This window comes from Calliopsis andreniformis, chromosome 3 (genome assembly GCF_051401765.1).
Source record: "Calliopsis andreniformis isolate RMS-2024a chromosome 3, iyCalAndr_principal, whole genome shotgun sequence".
Lineage (NCBI taxonomy): Eukaryota > Metazoa > Arthropoda > Insecta > Hymenoptera > Andrenidae > Calliopsis > Calliopsis andreniformis.
The window spans coordinates 22,505,432-22,531,082 of NC_135064.1; the positions used below are offsets into that span (position 1 = coordinate 22,505,432).

At 34.0% G+C, this 25,651-nt stretch overlaps 3 protein-coding genes across 10 annotated transcripts; 1 reads left to right on the forward strand and 2 right to left on the reverse strand.

The window, feature by feature from the left end:
- Positions 1–6: 6 nt before the first annotated feature.
- 26-29-p (C1 family peptidase 26-29-p) lies at positions 7–3,374 on the reverse strand. Its single transcript, XM_076393471.1, has 12 exons — positions 3,177–3,374; positions 2,632–2,678; positions 2,411–2,563; positions 2,164–2,336; positions 1,989–2,093; positions 1,733–1,892; positions 1,464–1,656; positions 1,175–1,392; positions 1,005–1,105; positions 744–875; positions 451–640; positions 7–376 (listed from the first exon to the last, which is right to left on the reverse strand). Exons 2-12 carry the CDS (start codon positions 2,666–2,668, stop codon positions 192–194), a joined length of 1,647 nt encoding a protein of 548 aa, XP_076249586.1. The 5' UTR covers positions 2,669–2,678; positions 3,177–3,374; the 3' UTR covers positions 7–191.
- A 1,018-nt stretch (positions 3,375–4,392) lies between these two features.
- Osi (electron transfer flavoprotein regulatory factor orsai) lies at positions 4,393–5,601 on the forward strand. 4 transcript variants are annotated; one of them, XM_076393483.1, is made up of 3 exons: positions 4,765–4,798; positions 4,863–4,949; positions 5,158–5,601. In XM_076393483.1, the coding sequence occupies exons 2-3, from the start codon at positions 4,911–4,913 to the stop codon at positions 5,365–5,367; spliced, it is 249 nt and encodes an 82-aa protein (XP_076249598.1). In that variant the 5' UTR covers positions 4,765–4,798; positions 4,863–4,910; the 3' UTR covers positions 5,368–5,601. The 4 variants fall into 4 exon arrangements, 3 of the variants coding, with proteins under 3 accessions (XP_076249596.1, XP_076249597.1, XP_076249598.1); XR_013003594.1 differs by having other exon boundaries at positions 4,393–4,886; positions 5,158–5,292; XM_076393481.1 differs by having other exon boundaries at positions 4,402–4,949.
- A 108-nt stretch (positions 5,602–5,709) lies between these two features.
- On the reverse strand, positions 5,710–24,750 carry Tyf (twenty-four). 5 transcript variants are annotated; one of them, XM_076393467.1, is made up of 9 exons: positions 23,359–24,750; positions 19,165–19,278; positions 18,688–19,050; positions 18,218–18,484; positions 17,679–18,057; positions 17,048–17,482; positions 16,598–16,973; positions 14,812–16,481; positions 5,710–14,697 (listed from the first exon to the last, which is right to left on the reverse strand). In XM_076393467.1, exons 1-9 carry the CDS (start codon positions 23,623–23,625, stop codon positions 14,627–14,629), a joined length of 3,942 nt encoding a protein of 1,313 aa, XP_076249582.1. In that variant the 5' UTR covers positions 23,626–24,750; the 3' UTR covers positions 5,710–14,626. The 5 variants fall into 5 exon arrangements, with proteins under 5 accessions (XP_076249582.1, XP_076249583.1, XP_076249581.1 ...); XM_076393468.1 differs by having other exon boundaries at positions 18,242–18,487; XM_076393466.1 differs by having other exon boundaries at positions 17,048–17,479; positions 18,218–18,487.
- Between the last annotated feature and the right edge of the window lie 901 nt (positions 24,751–25,651).

Here is a 25,651-nt window from a genome sequence, read left to right on the forward strand (position 1 = left end):
ACTTGGTATTTTTTAAAAAATTATTTTATTCACACTTTTCTGTTTACAATACATTTCTCTGACAAACTGTAAAGGAACATTCAACATTTTATTTTGTCACTTTTCTTATAAAAATATTTAGTGTGAAACTTCTAGCAGCCTCTTTGCATACGTTAACATTATTAAAGAAACTTAAATAATTCGTTCGCTTTTTACATTGTAACATATGTGGGAGCTGTCATTACTCCGCAGTTGTTCTTCTCTTGAGACATGAGGATGTAACCATCGTTACCCCAGTAATTAGACCAGGAGTTCTTAACCAACCAGTAGTCTTTGCCATTCAGTTTACCATAACCAACAGCTAAGACAGCGTGATCTAACGATTCTTCTGTGTTACCTGCACATAACAAATCATTCGAGTTTAATAAAAAATAGTCTAAGAGCAGTAAGAGAAAAATTAAATTTACTTACCACAAGCTGGGTCATAATATACACCATGTGAGTAGAACGAGAATGTTTTGTGAGAAGCATCGATTGCTACCGAAACTGGACCATGCTTTGCAATGGCTAATTTTAAAGCATTGGGATCATTAGGGGTAACATTTACGAAACCAGTGATTTTGGCTACTGCAGTGACATTATTCATGTGACAGAAGCCATCCTGAAAAGGCAAATAGGATTTATGAAATTTCTATTCAGTATTTGTGATTTGATTTAAACCTTCTCTATATTAATAATAATTGTATTCGTGATCTGAAACTTACTTGGCCGAGGTAACCACCATAATCATCTTCAGTAGGTAGACCTCCATGTTTCATGATCCATTGGTATGATCGGAAATCTTCACCACCATCACAACCGTTATTTCCAAAACCCCATGAACAATCGATAAGAGCCTACAATAATGTAGAAATTAAGAGTAACTCTCAAAACCCAGGTAAGAAGAAAGTATCAAAATTTAAAGAAATAATAATATAATTGAAATAACTAAATAATTCACTAAAATTATATTTTAAATTTCTTACCTGTTGAGATAAACGCACAAGTTTACCGTATTTCATGTAATAAGCGCCTTCAACCGCGCCAGTTGTACCGAAACTCCAACAGGATCCACAAACGGATTGATCTATTGGATTCAAACGATTTTTCAGTAACTTGAAATTATTGTCACTCTTTAGATAAATAAATTACACACCTTTAACAGGTGTAACAGCGCCATAAAGTCTCCAATCTAGAGAATCTGGAATACTTTCGAATTCTTCTACGACGTTATAAGGGAAAGGTTGACCTCCATTGTAACCTGGCGTATATTGTTTACCACGTAGTGCTTTAAGCTCTAAGTCAGTGCGATCTACCAAATGATTCACATCTAATTGGTATCCTTTATGAGCACGGTTGGTTGAATGTATAAATCTGTAAATATTATATATTGATAGATAAAACAAGGTTGACAAATGAAGATTATTCACTACTATGATGCACACCTCAGATTTTGTCTGAATACTTCTTTGCGGACTGTATGATCTTTCTCGTCTTCATATTCTTTGTTGTGGACTTTCTTGAAATTTTCGAATGCTTCGTTCATGTGAGCGTCGTAATTATGAACGAATTCGCGCATGGGATTGAATGTGTATATATGCTTGTCTCCAGGTCCAGGGAAGCTGACACATGTTAGATCTGTTTGAATATAAAGTCTATGTTAGCTCAAGAATGAAAGGAATATGTCTTGATAAGGATTCTGAAGGCCAATTACTTTCTCCAACTTCGAATACTTCGGCACTGGGTGTTTCAGAAGAGAACCAATCATAATCCAAGTAGTAGTGGTCATAGTGGGAGCCTAGCAGACTGTTGAATCCTTTCATTTCATACCTCACAGGGATAGGTTCTTTCAAACGTGGTACACGTGGTGATTTCTGTAATTAATAATGAATATAGATTAATTAAAAATAGTATTTAACTGAAGTAATGAAATAGTTGAACAGTATGTGAAATAGTAGATTCATTTTTACCTTGTATCGTATCCAAAGAGTATATTTATTTACTTTTTCACCAATTTCTTCCACCATTCTCCATTTCTCGCATTCTAATCCATTAATCATTTCTGACCCAATGCACTGTACAAAAGGAAATAAAGTTTTACAGTAAAATTGTTAAGTACTTGCGAAGGAAAAAGAAATATCGTACCTCCATTCCAGTTGTATCAGGAACAATGGCTTGAGGTTGAATTTTCATGTCACTGGTACCATTTACTTGAAGACATGTTTCTTGATTTGTAACAGTCTCTGTAGTGATTGGGGCAATTTTAATACTGCTTCCATAAGACCCTTTATGGGACAGTTGGAAAGTCTTCACCATTCCTAGATAAACAAAGCATAATTTAATATTTAATTTGGAAATGTAAGGATTTATGAAATAGATAAATTTAAATTACCTCCATAATAATCGATTCTGCTTGACCCTTTTGTGCTATCAAACCAAGCATAGAATGGTTCACGGATTTCAGCATATGGAATGTACAAAGTTCCTTTCACGGTATAAGTATTGCTAAACTCTGGAGACTTTGCAGCATTGCTATAAGAGATTCCTAAAAAAATATAGTTATTAAAGCAGTTCTGTTATAAAAATAAATGTTATACAAATATTTAATCTTACCCAGTACTATTAACGCCAAAGCATTTATTAAATTCATCTTTATGCTCCTGTAAAGAAACATTAAAGATATTGTCTATTAACTGTGATATTTATACATGCTTTTGTATGATAACACCATGACCCAAGACAACTATCACATTGCTGCATTATGATTACTAAGGTATGCAACAGTTACAGTTATCCTAATGTATAGTGCATACATGCATTTATGATAAGCAATATATCAGAAAACTTATTACTTATCACAAAGAAATTTTACTGCGGCTCAGGTTTGAAGACACGTAAGAAAGATAATCAGAAGAATTTTAAAAGCAATGAATCATAAAAAAGGAATTTTTCATAACAATACATTCTGTTATAAAAACTAACGTATATAATTTTCATAAAAATTCAGACTTCAATAAAGTAAAAACTTTGCAAGCAGTATTTAATTCTTACTTTCATAGACAATTATTATTTTACTAGAGAATTATTAGTTCAACAGGAAACAAAAAAGAAAAAAATTAAATTATACAAAGAAATTTAATTAATACATTTACGCTTACCGTATTTGGACTAACAGTTATTTCACTCTGATATCGAACGTTGAACTAAAGACTCTACAAAGAACGGTATTGAACAGCACTCTTTCTATAACATCACATCGACATTACTTTGCCTGATATAAACATAAACACTACTCAACCAGGCCACAGTGACTGCCTTCGAACTTGGTAAACGTATATATACAAATCAGAACTGATAAGAATACTCCTGCATCAGAAATGGGGTAGGGTGTAATGTTTTTCGATTTGTTTCTAGTATAGCGTTATCCTAGTGCGTAACTACTACTTACTACTACTTGTGCAGCAAATATGCACTCGACATTGTATCCAATGCATTCAAAATAATCTAAAATCACATTGTAGTGTTCTCACGAGTTTTCTATTGCTTCTCGAACACTATTTGTAATTATTTATGTTTTATCTATCTTCTTATGTAACTACGTATATATCTTTTTGATATATCTTTCGATATATCTTTTGACATAATTTTTTTTAACTTCTATTTTCTGTACATTTTGCTTAATTGAACAAGTGTCGCGATGTCAACGATAAGCTATAGGTCAATTTTTGAATTAATAATATAAATATTACGTTGATGAAACGTTTCCACGGAATTTAACTTAACGCTTACAAAAAATGATTGTAGGAAAATTTTCTTGTAATCGTAAGACTTCATGAAAAGAATATTGAAAAAAAGAACACAAAAGATAAATTGTTTTGTAACAAGAATATGCATCGCGAGATGAGTATCTTCGGTTATATCATAACTTGGAAGTTTAACATTTGAATTGTCCCTAGAACAAATTAGTTTTATAATTATAGATATATCTGCTATTACCAATTCGAAAAACCATAACTTCGCAGTATGATAAAGTTAATCTGTAAGACAGATTACTTTGAAACCATTCTCTTCCAGGAAATTACAGAAAGGAATGACAATGACATTGAATACTTAGTAATTTAATTACCGCTTCATTTTTTTTATTACACAAGCACGTGCCATAATAATGCAATGAATCGACAAAAGGATGTGTTAAGTATATTAAAGTTCAAGTATAGTATCCGGACTAAATAATTAATATTTAGACTTTCGTATGGAGATAAGATTTTCATCTAAATCTATGTGCATGATTATTGTATTTCGTAATACATCAATCACATGATAAGTTAATTTTAATATTGATCTCTGATACGGAAGGTTTCTTCCACGAAAATAATTGCCAAGTAACCTGAGACCCCACATTTGCATTAAACTGGTTTAAAGGTTGGGAATCTGAGCGCTACGCTACTGTAAAATATGTTAATTATTCTCTGCCAATTTTTTTTATGCTGTCTTATACAATATTCAATGCTTAACAATGTATGTCGATGAATGTCAACCATTCAACAAAGAAAAAAGAGAGGAGTGATACGGCAAGGACTTATGCCCCTACTCATATACTTTACTAATTCAAATTTAGCGCCACTCGAATGTGTCATACGCAGTTACACAAGTTCCTTGATAAACATAAGTTTGACACATGAATAAAGCAGTCGATCAGACGAACTCTACATGTTAATTACTAATAATATAACTACAATCGATGTCTCAGCGTTCTAAAGTTATTCAACTGTACAAAACGGTAATAAAATGTTGCAATTTTGTTGCAGTTCATTGTCCCATTAATCAGCTGATTCGGTTGATAGACAGGGGTGTAATATGAACAAAAGGTACACAGAACAAGCTTCTTTAAAATGAAACTCGTCGTAAACTCTCACTATCACTTTGTCAGTGTGAGTAGAGTTACGAAATTTGATGTGCCTGTTATGTTACACCGTATTATTTTTAAATTATATATCGTTACATACATTTCGAAAGTGATACAACTCAAAAAACGTATACTTTTTGGGAAAACAAATTTTGTTGAGCTCTGTCACTTTTGGCATATGTATTTACGATTTCATTGACCATTTTAACTAATCAGATAATTCATATTTTCAGCTTTTGTACATGGGGCGAGACTATCCAAAGGGTTATGACTATTTTAGGAGAAACTTGAAGAGAGCTTTTGAGAAAAATAAAGGAGAACAGGATCCTGAAAAAATTGATCGTATGTTGGCACATGGTAACTTTGTTATCAAAGAATTGGAAGCCTTATACATGCTCCGCAAGTATAGAACACTAAAGAAAAGATATTATGAGAATCCCTAACATCTACACATGTAACTATTTATTTAGAATTTTATACATCTGTTCTGTCTCTTACTTGAAAGGAGCAGACTTTTTGTGAATTTTAAACTTGTTAGTCTTTCAGAAAATTAACTACAATTCTGTTATTCTGTCGATACAAAAATTATTTTTATTATATACTCATAAACTTGTATTTAATACAGGGCAACATACTAAACTATGTTTGTATGGTTTGTTTTTATAAATAAATATATATTTTTATAAACAAATTGAATGTTGAAGAGATCCAATGTTACAGCTCTGCATGAGCAACAAATAGTACAGAAGGAAGAGGAAAGAGAATTATGGCAATTAATACTGATACAGTCGATCACAAAATGCTTTTTAATTCGGCTTTACAGTTGAAATGTTGAAAAGAAAAAGAAACAAAATATCAATACTGTATATGACACGACAAGTGTAAAAGGAAAGTTCGTCTGAAAATTTAAAAAATGGAAAAAATAGAAAGATTCAATTTAGATTGAAAAAGGAAAGAAAATAATGGTAGTGGTGATGACATCAATGACGATGACAGTGACAATGAGACTCAATAACAACAAACAGCAGAGTATATTCTTATAAGCAGAAACGTAATTTTCAGCTACGTTTTACTAAGTGCATTCACATCACCATTTGTACCATTCTTTTCTTCCTATAATTATATTTCTGTGAAGACGTTTCAAACGTTGAAGTTTCCAATGCTTCACTGCATACATATATACACAGCTGCACAAACGTATTCGAACAATGGTATGCTTACAGTCGACAGAAACGTAACTTGCAAAATACTAGGAGGTACTCTGAACAGACTAGATGCATTAGGATTCTTATCGAAGCTCAGATTAAATAGATATTCCAATACCGTGATAATTACTCCATTTGAATTCGTGTAGTCGAATATCTGGGTACTCTTTTGATTTGGATTTTGATATCCACAAAGAGCTCTAATATGCATAGTTTGAGCTATACAAAAGGCTCAAAAATATAGCTTACAATGTAAGGCTTACATAGTAATAATACATCAATTTCAAAGTACCTTCTATATTATATTAATTTTAATTACAAAACATATCGTCGTTCGAATATTTTCATATACTTTCTGCATAAGTACATAAAATTCAATAGAGTTCATTAACAATAATTAACACCAGCATATTTGCTGAATATTAAGAGGAACAAATTCGTAACAAAACATGTTTTCCAATCACTGCAGAAGATGAAATTTGTGAAATGTAAAAAAAGACACATGATACGCAAGAAATGGAAACAATTTCTCATTCTCTCGTAAGTTCAGTTATTATTCACGCGCATTTCGCGTATATTCGACGTGTGTCTACCACTGAAATCTACATTTTTTTTTTTATACACATTATTTAGTCTCTACGGTTGCAAGCAAAATGCACCGTGTTATTAGCATAATAATGGTTTACAGATGAAACGCAAGAGCCCAGCATCGACGCTTTTGTTATCATTGCTTTTATACAAATATGGAAATCGACACACTCGCTCAGAAACTCTCTCGTCTAAATTCTGTCGGCTAACTCACCCAATCAAGGCAAATCGTATTTTTCATTCGATTACAGATAGAAAAGACCGATAGCGAAGAAAGATAAATAAGGCATCTTCTCAACTTATTCAACTTCACTCTTTACTATCCCCATTTTATCTGCAATCAGGGAAAAAGACATGACTTGTCTAGTTGCATGACTCATCTCCTATATATAGACATATCTGTTTCGTTTGTGTGTACCTAAAAAAGAAAAAAAAAGGAAACAAAAAATATAGAATTCGTAAATTAGGACTTATCGTATCATAGTACCGCATGCAAAATTTCAGCGAAATTGCAAATAGAACATAAAGACCAAATGGCAACGCTATACGCTTTTCTTCAGCATTATAATTATCTTGAGGAGGACAATATAGTTTCTCTCATTTTGCAGAAGCAGCAATCTAGCTGCGTTATCGCACTCTTATCCTTCTTCTCGCCTTCTCTCGTTTGCACACGCACATACACGCGCGGGTTCACTCTCTAATCTCCTCGCTGCCTTCCCAGTTTCTCTTTTGCACTTCGTGATAATGACTCGTTACATCCATGGTCCGTGACAGCTTCATGCGAATCTGAAGTTCTTAGTAATAAAATAGTAAGCAACAGCCGTTGTGGTTACGCATCCTGAGAATAAATCTGGGTCCAAATTCCTTTGTAGGAACGTGCTGGTACCCAAAATTAAGGGGTCAGGTCGGGTCAGAAATTTCTTTCGGAGTCACTCAGGTTCCCAAAACTTGCATAAACTCAATTTTACTTTCCCGACTGTTATAATACAATAACAGTGGGAAAGTATTGCTCTGGGTCACATTTACGTATTCTAAAATTATAAAAAGAGGACACAGAGTAAAAATAGCGCACCAAATAAATTACATTAATCTCTTTTTTAAATTAGTTACCTAGAAATCATGATCTGAGTTTTCGAAATTTTTAGGAATCCCGACTTGACTCGTACCTAAGCTCAAACCAAACTCGGTGCCCCTAATTTTGTGTACCCATACACAAGAAAGTCCTATTACTTTTGAAATTACAGGAAGATTGTATGAATTCTTTAAATAAACTAATTTTATTTCTCATTTCACATTGACCTATTCTTATCCAAGAAGACTGTTTATAAATTTTATTTTTATACGAATCAGCGTTTCTATTATAACATAAGCGACTTTCTAATTCAAAAGCGACAGAACTTTCTTGGTTGCCTAATAATCGACCCTCTCACGACGTCTAATCACTCGACGCTCGTTTCTTCTTCGTCATCGTTCCCTTTTTCTTTTTTTATTCGTTACGCTATGAACATACATGTACAGCGATTTATCATTCACCAGCATATACAGTACGCAAGTACAATATTTTCTGGCTATAAACTCGATTCGACTCTTCTACTTTTTTCAACAGTATCTGGAGTTATGTACAAATGCATAAACTATACCTTTGCATTGATAACGCTGATAAGAGAAAACAAGAACAAGCGAGAAAATTACTGGTTGCTAATGATGCTAAAACGTCTCTAACCGTGCACTCATAGCGAGAAAATACTGTAACGAAGGATTTTCCTTAGCTTTCTTTTGGCTCACTAAAAACAACGATTTTCCAATTACCATATGTGTATTATCACAATGTATTTATCTACGCTCCAACTTTAACTGTTAATTAAATAAAATACAGTATGAAGTTAATAAGAAAAGAAATAACATAAATAGATTTATATATTCGAGAATCGCTTTCTTAACTCCTTCTCTAGGGAACATTTCATTGGCGCCCAGTCTACTTTCGCCAGCGCGAAACGAAAGAAAAAAAAAAGAAAAAAAAAACAAAACAAAAAGACTCTCGAATACTACTTTATACTGTGTTTTATACCCGTAAAGGGGAAACTTTGGCAACATATAAACACGTTGGCAACACGCTCTCCTCGTTATTTCTGAGCTGGGCAGCACAGCCTTTTAACATACACGCAAAATATTCTTCCTCTGTTTCCGCTATTGTACGCTCTTCGTACAGTCGTTACTCCTGATGATAATAGTACAATAATAGTTATTCGAATTCTTGACTGTAATTGTTAATAACAATAATTCACAATCATTAGTAATATATGTATGTACAGCACAGAAATGATTTCATATTGAACAACACATTTTTTACAATGATACAAGGCTAACAGCGAGACCGCTGGTTTCTCCCATCTTTCCACGCGTTCATCCCCTTCCGTTTCATCAAATTATTGTTATTCGTTTTTTCGATCTCCTTATTTTCGCGCTTCCCAGTATTTAAACGTTTGAGTGCAATTGCGCTCCTCTGGCTCACACAAGAAAATGGGTCCCCCTCGATGGACAGCTGAGCCTCTCAGATGCCAAACTGATCAACATTTCGACATTATGCATATTTTTGCAAATGATGTGGATTCTAATTTTTTGCATATTGAAAATTTCCATAAATGCATAAAGATACGCAGTCACCAGTAATCATCAGTTTTGTTTCTGTGTTGAACTCTCGACCCAAAATTAACTTATTAAACATTATTCAGCAGTCATATAGAATTTCATTATTTCGGACAATAAATACAATTATACTGGTGATTCTTTTAATATTTGAAAATTGAATCATGTGCTTGCACAATTAAAATTCAAAATCTGACAAAAACTAGAGTTGATAAGTTTGCCATCTGAAAAGCACCTCTTCAGTTCTCTATAAGCGCTACCACACTTTCTTCTTTTGCCTCTCTTAGTCCACATTATTTCGTATCTAAAAGTAGCTCTTGTCAAACGATTGTGCAACTAAATTTATTCTGCAACTTCTGTACATGTAAAATGCTTAGCCTACAATGGCAATCTCTGCATTTTCTTTTGCATACACATCTTGGGACTCATACCGGCACTCAAACGATTAAGCAATGTGATCGCTGATGAGTTTACAGTGTTTCCTCGATATAGGCTCAATGACGAGTTTATAGTATGAGATACTTATTCGAGATCAACTCATATGCTGATAGTATCCCACTTTGATCTTATTAAAAATTGAAGAGCTCGTAACAAAAACAGTGAACTTATAAAATTTTAGTTTTTTAAATAAAAATATTCTTTTTACTTAAATGTGTCTTCCTGTGATATTCAATGCTTATCCAAACAAGTTTTTTATTGTCTATAATGAATAGTTGTATAGAAAATTTATTATAGAGAAAACAAGTAGTAATCTTAATGGCAGCCTTTTTGCTTAATAAAAACATGGTGATCAGACACGAGATTGAAAACATAATGAAACCCATTACATTTCTGGACCTCCGAGTCAAAGTGTATTAAACCACAGAAAGCAAGTGGACTTAGTATGCTTTGGCTCTGAGGTCCAAAATTTGTTAAAAAGGACGATTAATTAATTGAACAAGAATTAAAAATGCTCCAGTACTTTTGTGCTCTTCTAGAAAAAGACAAAAAGTAACAAAAGTTGGTTTTGTTATGAGCTCCTCAATCACGACACTGTACGCAAATAAAATTATTTCAGAATTTCAGAATACAGCGAAGGTAACAATGAGGATCTAACGAGGAAATAGTATATCCAAACACTTTTGGAAAAGTATATTGGAATTGAACGAGGTCCATCTTTTAACAGACTCCAAAAATGTTCGATAATTCATTACGATTACAACTACGGTTGCCTTCGTTTCTTGCAGTAGTTTTCAGCGAATTATACAAACGGCACCCATCGAAATCGTAAAAATGAAGCTGAATTAACAATGAGAAATAGAAAAGTTCTTTCGTACATTTTCATACCGATAGCCACTGTTAACATGTACGTCGTATTTCGATATCTATGTAACGCATTCGCAAGTAACAATTAAAGACAGAAAATATATCAACTATTCACGTTTTTTTTTTAAAAAAGTACTTTGCGCGTGGGCAAAGTGACGGTTCAACAGTTCAGTCAAATCTATATTTCATTAATTAATAGAGGAGAACGAGATGTGCAGATACGTGTCTCGTAACCGATATAAATATCTCTATATTTTCTTTGATAAGGATTATCGTGCCCTTTTGCAAGAGACGTACGATTTCACGGTTCACAACGCAGGCTATAAAGGATCATAGATAAATGCAAATAGCCTGTTGTTCAACACAATTAAGCATGTATCTTTATTCATGTTTTAAAACATTCAAGAAATGAAAACAGGAGAGCCCTTTTATTTCGTACAATACATGCTTCGAAATTTCTTCGCCGCTATTTAATTTAGTCCTCGCGAATTTCAGAGATGCAAGAGTGTGTTCTCGCTATAGTCTCGTGACTCGAGATTGGCAGCTATATAATGGAATAAAGAGGAGGCGTTTCTGAAGCTAATTTATTGCGGACGCCGAATGTGAGAGATTAATAAAAACGTGAGAAGGAATGAATGTCAACAAAAAATATTGGGAATAACAAGGCTATAGCGCACAGTGCAAATAGAGTCTATAGAGAGAATACACTGTATATACATGAATGTGTGTGTATATATATATATATATATATATAAACATATATATTTAAATATACATATATATATATATTCAAATATATATATTTTCTGATTATTCATTTAAAAAATGATTAAATCGGTTATTCTGAATATGATATCGTTTCGGCATAGCTGCCACTCGACATTCGTTCTAATACGCAGTTTACGCTTTTATCCTTTTCGAATATTTCCGTGCTACATTTTGCAAACTTTAGCACTTCGCCATTTGAACCGGTCAATGGCACAAGCTGACACTGCACTCTATTATCTTTAAGGCGATAGAGCACCTGACTTTTTTGAATAGTCTCTATGCATATTGGTAATAATACCTCGAAGGAAAATCATTCACCTAAAATGAAGATAAAATTGTCGTTATTTAACATCTTGTGATGTAATATAAGGTCTAGAGATTAAAAATTGATTAATATAAAATGTATACTGTAAAAAGGAATTTGAATATGTTGCTTTCAATCATATAGTACCGATAATAACCACTATGGTTTGAGTTTTGACAATGTTAAGCATAAATGGTAATTATGTTTTCAGTAGAAAGTTATTTGTGAATTCATTTAAAAAAATTTATATTCCGTGTTTAGGAGCCTGGAATGATAAGTATCTCTTCGAGGTACATTTCCATACGCATTGCTTATTTTTTTTTTTCTTTAACACATTAAACATTCTAATTTATTATCCATCAGAAAGCTGTACCCCCAGCCGTACTGTTACTATATTACTGAAGAAAAAGAAAAATATCAACAGAGCTTACACTTCTTTTCTTACATGTAATTTTGATACCTTTGAAATAAAAGCAATAACAAAAATCACAAGTCTTAATTTGTTAATAACGATTAACTTCTTAATAATAATAATAATATTAATATTAATAATAAAAATAATAATAATGAGAATGATAATAACGATGATGATGATGACAGATGATGACGACGATGATGATAATGATGATGACGATGATAATCTAAATAGATAAATACACTTTCGTTCTTTTATATGAAACTTATCTGTGGTAATCTGTTACGTTAGCATTACTTTTCAAGGCGATTAGCTTTCACACGCTTTATTACTTAATCTTTCCTTGAAGATGCTTGATATTTCGTGTTTCGATTGAAAGCTATAATGTAAAAGCAATGTTAAGTTTATAAAGCCTCTTAGACTAAAAAGTGTACCGTGACTATTACACGGGATTGAAAAGTTATTGTCAAGAGATATGAAATAATACCGGTTTTATCCTGATAATTTAAAGAATTTACATTAAAAAATTAGTATGAGTTTACAATGTCTTTAACCAGTAAGATATAAAATATACTCTTCTAATGAGTGATAGGAACCACTCACTATTATTACTATTGGTACGAAGACAAGCTACGAACTAGATTCATACGTGAAAATGTTATTATTTGATTTTGAGGATAAAAATGATATTATTCGATCTTTCTCGGTGACAGCTTTTCAGTAGTATAACATTCACACCACTCTTTGGTCTAAGCCATTCTATCGACTTAACATTATCTTTTATATATTTTTTATTTGTTTTTCTATTGGAAAGTAAAATATATTGGAAGTAAGCTTTCTATTCCAACAAATAGAATCATTCCGAAAAGGAATTATGTTGAATTTTTGATTAACTATTTGTGTAACTTCGTTTTTTTTCGTTCTAGATCAATATCAATCACAAAGTGTATGAGTTACTTTCTTTTGCACGCAATTTAGAAAATAACACAATTTCGTTGAAGATCCCGAAAAAAATTCCACACAGTGAATCCAAAATCAAATTGAACATTAGCTAGTAGAAGAGTATCTACATGAACTACACGCATTCACACCATCATACTTTATGATCACAAGCAAGTATTTTATTATAATTATCATTATCAATAATTAATAATTAATTAGTCATTAAATAAGTGAGTTTGTGTAAAAATTTAGCGTTTCTCGGCACATTCGCACTCTTCCTCACTTTCTTCATTCAGTTTATGATCTTGAGCGCAACATTTGCAAAAATCAGTTTATGCTTCTTTCTGTTCTTTTCCCCTTAAATTTCTTAAACTATTATCTGTTGCAGCTGGAAGAAGTAAACCGTTCCATAAAGTTTTACAACTTTCAATCACACTATTTTTTTAATATTTTACACGTATTCGATGTCACACATTCACCATTTTTTTTTGTTACACTTCACACATCTTTTATAATCTTCCTTTACGTTTCATCATGTTGTCTCGCACAAAGTACATTTTAATCTAGCAACCATTACTTTTCATTTTGACATTCCTAAGGTTTTAATGAAGACTCACTGACTTCCACGACAATCCTCGTTTCGAGGTGTCATTTCAGATCGTTTTTAAGTTCATAATTTTCCATGATAACTGTTAGTAGTTTAGCAATATTTTTGACAAATGATTTCAATTTGGCATAGTTAATTTAACAGACTTCTTTTTAGCTGTCTGTAGACTTTATTACAATGGTCTGAGGTGTATCTGTTACTTTAAAGGCATCAGCGTAAACCACTGTCACAGCACATATCCAGTTTTGAGAAATCTGCTTTCATGGTAATTTTGCTTTCAAAGAATTTTAAATCTATTCGCATAGATTCTGTATCTTTTGCCTCTATAAAATCGTACGCCTTCATATCGAGTTGAAAGTTGCTTTCCAAAATCTTTATGAAGCATTTTACAGGCATACCACCCTCCACACTTTTTACAGAAAAATTTTGCTTTTCTATACTTCACTGGAGCAAAAGAAATTTCGCTCGTTCTAAGTTCTTCACTTTCTGCCAAGTATCGTATCAGATGTTAATACTGAAACTTCAACGTTTCATAACCTTTTCGAAGGTACTTATAACTTCAGCATATATACAACAATGGAACATACAATTCATAAGCTTTATCTTTTCTGCTGATCAACTATTATGTACATTGAGGCACATGTTGCGCCACTTGGCTTTATAGTATTATCACTGATGATTTGACTCAAAAATTACTATAGCTTCTTTTATTATGAACAACACCGAAGGCTGTTACCAACCTTCTGGTAAGAGACTGCATGATTCCATTTGCATTCTGGTAGACGTTTGGTCTTGTCCTAGAGAACAGACCCTTTTGACTTTTGGCTGTGTGTATTTTATATAACAAATAACCTGTGATTGATGCAATTTTCCCATACAAAAACATTGTTGTATTATTTACTCAGTATTTTTATAACCCATCTCACTGGCCACTATAAAACTGTATACGACCACTCGTAGTTACTGGCATTTCCCTCATAACGGCGTCCCATGCTATATTAACAGACAAAGAAACGAAAAATATATATTTGTCTGTTTAATAAACTCACAGACTTAAATACTTCCTTATTAATGAAATTTCAGTATAAAATTTCTCTGTCTACTTACCTAAGCCGACAAATGAGACGATTTTATCATGATTGTATGTCTGCACGTTCACATCTTCCTCAGGAGCTACGTAGAGCATAGAAAAATCTTCCTTCGGTTGATGGTACTTCTCCATTATCCCTAGAGTGGGTGTAGGTGGTGGCAAACACGTGGGTGGTGGAAATCTTGGAGGATAACCAATGCACGGTAAACGTTGCACCATCACAGGATGCATAGGCTGCTGCGGCACATGATTACTTGGCGGTTGCATAAAATTAGGCGTAAACTTATCACATCTTGCGTGTTTCTCAAATATCGGGGGGTATCTATCGAAATTAGAAGGGGGCTTGTTCACAAGCGGTGGCACCACAGAAGGAAAAACAGAACTAGTAGAAGTCTCTTCGGCTGTAGAATCCTCAGACAATAGCAGCTGTTCATTAATCTCGAAGCCAAACCTGAGTTCTGTTGGTAAATCATTGTTTTTTGTAACATCAGATGGAGTCTCGTCTAACAATATAACAGCAGGTCTCGAAATTTTCTGTTTATTCGATATCTGCGATTCCCCTTTCTGTAGTCGATCTTTATCCAAAGTTGCATTTTGTTTGATTTTGTTACACTCACTATCTTCTTGTTGATCTTGCTTTGTATTTATCAAGTGTGTATTTCCCGATTTAACTGCATCATAGTTGAAGTTAACGTTTTGTTCTCTTGCTGTTTTTGTCGATTTTTCGTTTTTCGGTTTGTTGATGTCTGATTCGGTGTTCTGCATTTCTTGCTGCAATCTTGGATTATTTTGAACATTGTTTTTTTGTGTATCATTGTCATCAGATGATCCTGTTCCTGGATTATTCTTATTTTCAAGATGTGCCCCAGAACTTTCAATATTATGCGCCTTTTTTGGGTTTTCGTCGTACGAATATCCGGGTTTCTTGGAATGCTCTTCTTGAGATACTTGATTTTGTATATTTTGATTGTTTTGGACATATCCTCGACGCGATCGAGAATTATTACATTTCGTTACAGTATCTTTATTGTTAATATTGTTGCAATTTGGATTATTGTTGTCAGTATCAGGATTATAATTTGTTACCGTGTTATTAGGCTTCGATGGCACTGCGTTGATCGTCGAAGTTTCATTTGAATTTGTGCTGTGATTAAGGATCAAATTTTTCTGTTCTTGTTGCGTTAAGTTCTGCTGCATGTTTTCAATGTCTTGTACATATTTAATGACCTGTATGTTTTTATTAATAGCTTCTTCTTGAGCCTCTGCCTTTTTTCGGTCTGTCGAGTTCTTGATCTTAGACGACAATGTCGGTGACAGTGGTTTTTCAAAGCTGAGGTTCAAGATATGATTCGAATGAGTAAAATTATGTTGCCTAGTTTTCCTGTCGGAGTGTTGTAATTCGTCTAAACTGGGATAATAGTCTTGCGGAATTTTATCTGGTTCCGAAGGTGTTTTAGGCGGTACACTAGGCCACGATGACGTGTTTAACATGCTTGGAACTATCGTAGACATATTCAATACCGAACTGTGAGACATATTGATGGTTGCCATACGAGCTATATCTGCGTAACTTGCTTGTGGAGTTCCGCCTGACGAGGTAGCTATTTTCGATAAATTGTGTTTGGATGTGTTTGATGTGACTGGCAATGAATGCACAGAGTCTGAATCACTACTGTCTGATTTGTCACTGCAAACCATAATTATTATAATACATTTTTAATCTCGAGATAATGTACCTAATTCATTTTATGAAGTTTATTTACTTCCCATCAAAAAATAAATAAAAAAAATTGGATCAATTACCTTGGAGGCATGCTGCTTGCAGATTTTCTTCTAAGTTCAGGCGAAAGGGGAGTTCTGTAGTCGTTAGAAAATCCCCTGGAATTCTGAAGATAAGATCCAGATGTTGTTAAATTTTGTGCTCTGCTACCACTGGAACTTCTCCTCTGTTTTTTGCTCTTCTTTTTTTTCGTGACTACCAGAAATTCTGTCTCGTGATCAGGCTCTATATTGATTTTTTTAGTGGAGTTTCGGCGACTAGCATAATCGTCTCCTGTGTCATTGCAATAGATAGACTGACCTTCTTCTGTTCCCCACGATCGTCTATCACCACGACTATCGACAGCTGCGTCTCCTGTGCTTTTTTGTTTTGCACGACGCAAAGCAATATTAATTGTGCCTATTGAAACAATATAAAATACATTATTGAATATTTCAGAATTATCATATACTGTTACAATTCTAATTACTCACCATGTTGGCTGGATAAACTACTGGCACCACTAGAACTGGTACTATTTTCTGTTGTGAGATCTTCAAGCTTAGTTTTCGATATTTCTTCAAGGGAATTAGATTTCTGTAATTTGGCAGGCAACTGTTCCCTCTTAGTATCTTTTTCTCTACTCCTTGGTTTTGCTCCAGAATTAGTTTTTACTCTTACTGGATTACCTGGTTTCCCTTTTTTACTTTTGGACTCTTTATTCTCAATGAAGTTGATTAAACTGTCAATGTCTTCGTAACAAAGACCTTCTACAGGCTCTGCCTTGTATATAATAACATTTGGCTCCTGTGTATGCTTCCTTCTAAGTTTTTTCCTCTCTCCATTGTAGTTTTGGACTGCATTTCCGTTTTCATCTAACGATTTCTTCTCCCCAGACACTGTAGTATGCGCTGTATACCTTAAACCTTCTGTGCAAAATCCATATACTTCTTACAAAACAATGTTTATATTATTTAAAAAGACAAAATATAAAAAACAGAAACATTAAGCTATTAATTCTACTAGTTTAAGAATGGTCAATAACAAAATTTAATTATTAATTACTGCAATAACTATGTAATAAATAGTAAGTAATTTCGTATACATGAATTATGTGCCACCTACCCATTGTAATATTCTGTGTCTGTAAAGATGCAGACATCATGGAGCATAAACTTGGAACTACTTTACCCTGACTAGCACTAGAAGTGTTTGAGGTACCACCAATGCCACATTTCACACTATTAAAAGTTTGAAAGGAGAGAGTACCATTAACAGATATTTTTGATTTATCTTGTTTTCCGCTATGCTCTCGAAGAGAAAAATCTATAGTAGTATCCACGGGGGTTTGAGCTATATCGAAGGTAGTGTGTGATATATATTGAGGTCTACGCGGCTCAATAATTTTCATTTCAGTTCCTTCATCTTCTTCTGTATCCAATGACTGAGGTCTTTGAACCCCACTTATTGCAGAACTCACATTCCTTTCACTAATAGTACCCACCTAATATAAACATATTAAAATAAGAAAGAACTATCATTAGATTATGATATATATGTACAGAATACATGAGTAATTTAATTATAATGTACATCAGTACTATTAAACACTGAAGCAAATATATAAAAAATTGTACTATTAATACACAAAATGTGTAATTTACCTCAGTGTCACCTAAATCAATTACCATGTAATCTGATTTATATTCTGGTGGTGGATTATCTGACTCGAGCATCTCATTTGTCCCGTGTTTTCCTTTATTATTTCTTTTCTCACGTGCTTCAAGTTCAGTTTCACATGAATCTTTTTTTGTATCTTTTTTGTCCTTTTCTTTTTCTTCCTTCTTTGTACTAGTGTATGGTGCTTTGTCTAAAGACTTGGATTTTTCTTTATTGGTCCAGTCGTATGTTGCCCTTTCTTCATAGAAACCCTTCTTTATAAACCAACAAAACATATATTTAATAAAATTGTATTGTAAATGTACTGTAACATATAATTTAGCATTAGATTATTATTGAACTCCATTGTATTATACTGATAAATGACTTTGTAAACTTTTATGTGTTAACTTTCATCTTTAGCTTAATTCATTTTATTTTAATAGTTTGAAAGGAAAATTCTTGAAATGCGTACCTTTTTATCGAACAATAAATCTAAATTAGCCAAAGAAGCAAGACTATGAGATGCATTAACGTTTGAAGGCAGTGAACCACCTTCTCTTTGCCTAGCAGATACACTAGATCCTGTATATTTTTTATTTTTCCTTCGATTTCCTCCGTAAGTATGGCTAGAACCAGATGTTAAGTATGCAAAACTACTATCAAATTCTGAAGTAATAGGTTGTGCTAAATTTTGTAATGATCCTCCATGCGTGAGCCTTTCAGATACAGAATCCCGTTTATGTCTTCTACGGTTTGATCCAGGCAAACAGCGTGAATTAGTTATTATTCTACGACCTTCCTCAGTCTCATCAGCTTCTGCTTCTTGCAGTAGCTCCTAAGAGAAATAGTGTTGAATATTTATTACATTTAAATACATACAAATCATAAAAATTATTAAATTATCATTATAAATCTGAATGTGTAGAAAGATAAAAGCTAATACACTTACCTTAAAGAGATTGGACTTTCCTTCACGATCTTTAGGACACTTGTATGTTATAGCTTCATCCAAGAGGGCACGTAATTCACCTTCATTTAATGTAGACAGTGTGGCTGGTTCTTCCTGTAAATTACAATGAAAAATTAATAAAAGATCAAATTTACTACATATTAATATACAATCACAAGTATGTGTATTAATATTTCATATTAATTGAAAAGGTAAGCATTTTATCCATATACCATAAAAAAATAATAAATATTATTTACAAATTAGTATTTAAAACTCAGTTGTGAACCTTTATTGTCTAAAAATATAAATAATTATAGCATAGGAATACATTGTTATTGAACAACTGTTATATAAGCCTATGATGAATCGACAATACCAACTGTATCTTCATATAAAATGAATGTTTGATACCTGAAGTGCTATTAAATACATGAACTTTATACGCAAAACAAAAAATGATTTCAATTAAATTAAGATATGCATTATATAGCACAAAGCCCAATAATATATTTCTGAGCATTTGTTTGTAACCTATACATGGTATAAGGACATGTTTTGCAATCTAGATTCAAATATGGAAAGTATGTCATGAAATTGATTCAAACTTTAGCAGTAAACCATATGTGGAAACACCTTTAAAGATACATTACACGAGTAAAAGGTCATCTAAAGATACACATATTGTTTAAATTACATTTCCTTTACAAATTATAAGTTTTATATTACATTATATTTTATCTTGTTAGAATCTATTGCCTATAATCACATCATACATACATAAGTTAAAAATTCTGTAACTTTAAAATAAAAAATTTTTATGATTTCATTAAGATCAAAGAAGTAACAGAAATATTTAAAAGACATATTTAGTTCTGTAACATTTTCATATCACATATAATGCTCAATACTATAGTATAGACTAATAAATAAAGCAGATAAGCATGGATATAGATTTACAGAGTATTTAATAAGGTTTCACTTATTGGATTTTCTGGAACATGTGGATACCGTATAGAAAAATATATATGTACATAAATGATGTGCCGTTATTGTGATTAATATTTCATATTTGCATACACGTATACTCATATCATTATCACACTAATTGCACACATACATTTTTACTTCCATTCTCACAATTATTTACATGCATTATTGACAAAAATATGCATACTTTTCATTCTCCCATTGCTAGACACGAATTTCTACTACAGATAATGCAATACTTCTTCGTTAAAATACATGTAACTGTTTACATAACAACAAAAAGTACTATTCCACAGCCTTGAAATCACATTTTTTGCAAAATCCAACTCAAATATTATTTCAAAAATCTCTTCATCTACAGAATACAAACAAAGCAGAAAATATCAGGGAGATTTTATATATACACAACGTATCATCTATTTCTGTTACTAGTTTAACAAACACTGTCCCAAAGTAACCCAATCAACTTCACCCGAAGTAAAGCCTCTCATCAGACCATTCTTCTCATTCAAAAACGAATTAACTACCATAGACATTTTCCTTCATTCAAACCATAGCAAGACTTCAATAAGCCCAAAATATTCGTGAAACGAGGGTCGCTAAAAATTCCACGAGAAAACAGTGAACCGATTACGATTACACCCAGAGCGTGCGGCTTTCGCGAAGATAACAAAACCTTCCCGAACTTATTGACCATGAATCGTCATACGAGCGAAGTAGTCCACACATTTTCGTACAGTTAGGTTAACGATAAGCTGTTATCGTTCCTCAGAAAGGGAATTATCAAATTGTTCCGCGGTGTTAAGTAACACGGGACTCCGCGGTGGAAGCAGGGCCCCCGCACAATTTCGTGCAAACAATTACAAACCGATTGTTTTCGACGATCCGTGTGCCACTGAATAATGAATCCTCGATGAGCCCTCGGGAACGCGAGAAAAGGACGGCGAGCGCAGCGAGTTTACTCGTTGCTCGTAAATTAAAATAGGACACGCACCAGGGAACGAGTTTGAGCCTGTCCAGAAATCGATAGAGGGTCCACGATTAGCTAATTGAGACACGAGGAGCGATACCGGGGTGACTTACAGAGACGAAGGAAAAATCTGCTGGGCAGTGCCGGCACGGAATTTATATTTTTAGAGGGCACCTGGGTCGGCTGCAGTCACCTCTGCCTCGTTCAACTGCAGTCCCGGCGGCACAGCACCGTTAGAGAGGCTTTCGCGGTTTTGCCCGACCGATAAAGCCAGCTAATGATACGCTATCGCCGTAGAGAAGAAATAATATCGGCGATATCGGGAATATGTTGCCGATTTAAATGCTACTATGCAAGCGGGCGCGGCGCGCTCTTCTCAGCATGGCCGCCACCATTACACTAAGAACATGACCATTCCAGGATCGTAACAACCGCGGATCCCTCGATACCCTGATTCGCCAGTCTTTGTCAATCCAGGGTTGTAGAAATTTTATTTTAGATAACGGATCAAGCTTACGAGTGGGTAAGAAAGTTTCATGAGTCGCTAAGGGATAAACCCAGTCGAATAATTTATTCGAAATTACTCGAATAATGTTTCACTCTGTGTCAATTTACGGAGAGGAGGGGAGAAATATTCGAATGAGAATTTTGTTTTAAATGAAATGTATATTAAATTAGGGTTAGATGTTGCACATGTATTTGAGGAGTGACACGACTCGAAAAGCGCGATTTTTGAATTATGATCATGAAGCGGTTTTGTAAACAGAATTTTATTGATTGTATAAATTTTAGTAATCGAATTTTTAAATTGTAGAATCTATTTGAAGAATTTTTTTTATGGATAAATTACAAATTGTTTGAATAATGTCGACTAAATCGTTTGCTGTAGGTAATTATTCTTCAGAAGAGTTATTTGAATAGGATAGATTTTTTAAAATAATTCTATTCTTTTAGTTAATATTATTTGTTCAGTAAATAGCTTTTTTAAGCTTATAACGTTTGTTTTTCCTGAAAAATATGATATTTAAGCTCTGTCACTTTTAAAATGTGCGAGACGTAGCTGGTTAATACAATATCAATAGACAAGATTGAACAAACATCTGCTAATTGCGAAATATTCATCTTGAATCATAAAAATAATTGAACAGGAAAGTATTGCTGTATCGGTAGAAATGTTTGTTTAATGTTTAATGCTTGTTTGCATCATTTTTGGTATTGATCTGATGCACCGCAATACGCAGTGTTATGAGCCAGTTTTTCATCATCCTTTTTCATCAGCAAAATTTTTCATTCTTTTTTTTAGTTTGAGATAATATCAAAATTTGTATTTGCTACAAAAATTAATGTTCTAAAAATATACAAAAAGTTGAAAATACTCAAGCTATAAATTAACTTTAATATCCTTTAAGAAATTATACAATAAACAATATGAACAAAGTAATATAGTGTAGTTATCTTGATTATCATACTTCTGATCTTACTATTTCCTTAAATTTTGAATCTTTAGCTCATGACATTCATTGTATCAATACTTAAAATATCAAGAGGTATGTTGTAATTCAGTACTTGTGAAACAAAAAGAATGATTAAATGATATTTAAGACAATTATTCCCCATAATGTCTTACATGTATAATTCTTAAATGGATGACCGGTAAACCTAAATTAACCAAAGATAGATCATAAATTCTAAACTTTACTTAGACTTCTACCAGTGATAAATCTCATTTATCACAATAAATGTATGATTTTTATATACTTCTCTCACTAAAGAAGCTAATAAAGAACTAACATCATTATTACATCATATTTCATTTTTCTCATGTCTATCATTAACAAACAAGTGTTACTGTACATTAACAAGTGTTCCAACTAATGAACTCTTAACGTTTAATATTAATATCAACTCTCTAAAACTTCCATTGATCATTATAAGTAAACTACAGACATTTATATAAATTCATAAATACAATTACAGAAGTGAAACTCAATGAAAACTTTGTTTTCCCCTTCAAATATCATAGAAGTATATTTAACTTTTAGTATTTCCTACATTACTGCGTATCATATGATTTCTATACCTTTCTCTGTATTGAAATCTCCTATAAATGCATAAAGATGCACAAACATTTTATCTCCACTAATTAAAATACTCTACGCTCACACAAATGTTTCTTTCATCATTTGAATATTAAAAGCCTACTCCTTCGAATGCATCACCCACACATAACTCACCTGTTTATTATCACTGATGACACAAGCTGATGCAGTTTGACCCGTTGATTCTGAACTGGTATCAACATTTGTCGAAGCACTTTCTACATTCAAAGTCTGATTGCTAACTGTCTCAACACCTACCACAGAATTCTCAGTATCTCTCTCGTCAGAAACTTCACCACGACTGTTCTCAGCAGTTTTATCGGGCGCTACTGGTTCTTGACGATGCTCCGGCCCTGGGGCCATTTTGATCGAAATTGACAGCGCTGTGTCCGCTACGCTCATTTCCTCATTCTCTTTGGTGTTTTCAAGGTCTATCGACCCGTTACGAGCGATCACAGACCATAATTCGAGACTCTGACATATTCGTTTGCATACGAGACTCGTTAATCTTCCGCCGAATTCATCGAACAGTTGCGATCATCGTTTCTGCACCGACGAGGGCATTTTTCGGCGCATCGATGCGCGAGGTTAAAATCGATCGACACGATCGATCGTTCCGACCAAACTCGAGAATTATATATGCAAATATTCTCGAGATCTCTGCAAACCTCTTTACAAGATTCAGTTGAAGGTTCACCCAACGTGCGTGACTTTACCACGCGCGCCGAAGGTGACAAAAATGGCACTGTCCACCATCCACTGTTGTGATTGTCGCTCGATCGCAACAATACTATACTCCTACGATATCTTCCTCAATCCCCAGCTGTACATTTCAAAAGCCATCAGAAATTTCACAGACTTCCCTATACATCAAGCACGATTCATCTTCGATCCCTCGATCCCTTCGTTGTTGAGGTTATTTCAGACTCTGTCAACTTCGAGTCGATAACACGTTTATCGATAAAGTACAATCCTAACGCACATTGCGTATGCGATATCAACAAACAACGACTGTTTCCATTGATCCTCTATTCCATCTATTTCAAAGGGAATCAAACATTCCAATCACACTTCATCATCGATACAGTTTCATTCAGAATTCCTCCTCAGTTTCTTAATGAAATATAAAAAAATAAGTAGCCTCTACAGATTTCTTCGAACAAACGAAGTTTCAACCCAGCTGAACGTCGTTCTAAATCATTCGATTCCTGCGGTCACAGCGGCTGTCGAGACGCATAAAGCGAATGGGAATGCCTTCTATCACACTTGTCAGCGTCTGATCCCGCGAATGGAAGATCCCGCACATTTTCGGTCGTGTCAAACGAGCTCGGCACGAAGGAAGGCGTCGAGGGAGGCCCGAACTCGTTAGATGCAAGACGAGATTGATAATCGCCGTGGTTCGGAGCACTCATATATTCAAAATGGCCGCTGTCGATATTAAAATGCACATTTTTCCCACGTACGCTTTTCGACCGTACGCGACACACACCGATCGCGCTTTTTCTATCCGTCGAGGGACAGGAGACGCAAAAATCTGCCCGTCCAACGCGACAGCAATGGCTCTGACATCGCTTGTACACACACCGAGGAGTATACAGTCCTTGTCACTGTTCCCGCTGGACATAGGCGTTCAGGGACACCGTGGACACTCTCGGAACATTTCACTGACAAGTACGTTCTCGAGGAGTCACGAGCAGCCGAATCGGATCGGTGGCATACTCGAAAATCATCGGTAAATTATCGATCGTGGTTACACTCTCTGCACCTGTGCATGTGCATGTGCACTTTCTCACGACGACTCGGGGGGAGAAATTACATCGGCTGTGTCCCAAAGAATAAACGGGTGCTTTTTGTTTAGAGAATGGGAGAGATTTGTGATATGATCCTATTTCGAACGTAACGTCAACTAGGATCGACCGAGGACGTAGCCCACCCGAAACTTCATGGCATGCACGAATACGATGGGTACGGTCGATCAATTTTTTAACACTGGAACATTTTGCTCGATTAGAACTACTGTTCGAGGTGGATCGCGGTCGGCTGGTCGCATCGGAGAGGAGTTACGAGGAAACTGACGTAAACCTGCACAGACAGTTTTCTCGCGACACAATAAACGATCGCTTTTGCGCAGAGAAACGGCGAACCACTCGTTCGGCCTCTGAAAATGTCGTCTGGTTTCAGGAACGTAGCTAAACGTCAACCTGGCTCTTGCGAATGTTCCATCACATATTCTAATAAGCTATAACTGGCAATGTCGAGGTTGATCTTGGATGATCGTGAAATAAATGACGCCTAATGATTTTTCAATTTCAATTTGAGATCAATTGAGAATGAGTCATTTTAAAATCAAAGAATTTATGAAAGATGCTTGATTATTTTTTGATTAAGATTGCGTATGGTGTGGAAATTATGGATTATGGAGGTTTTA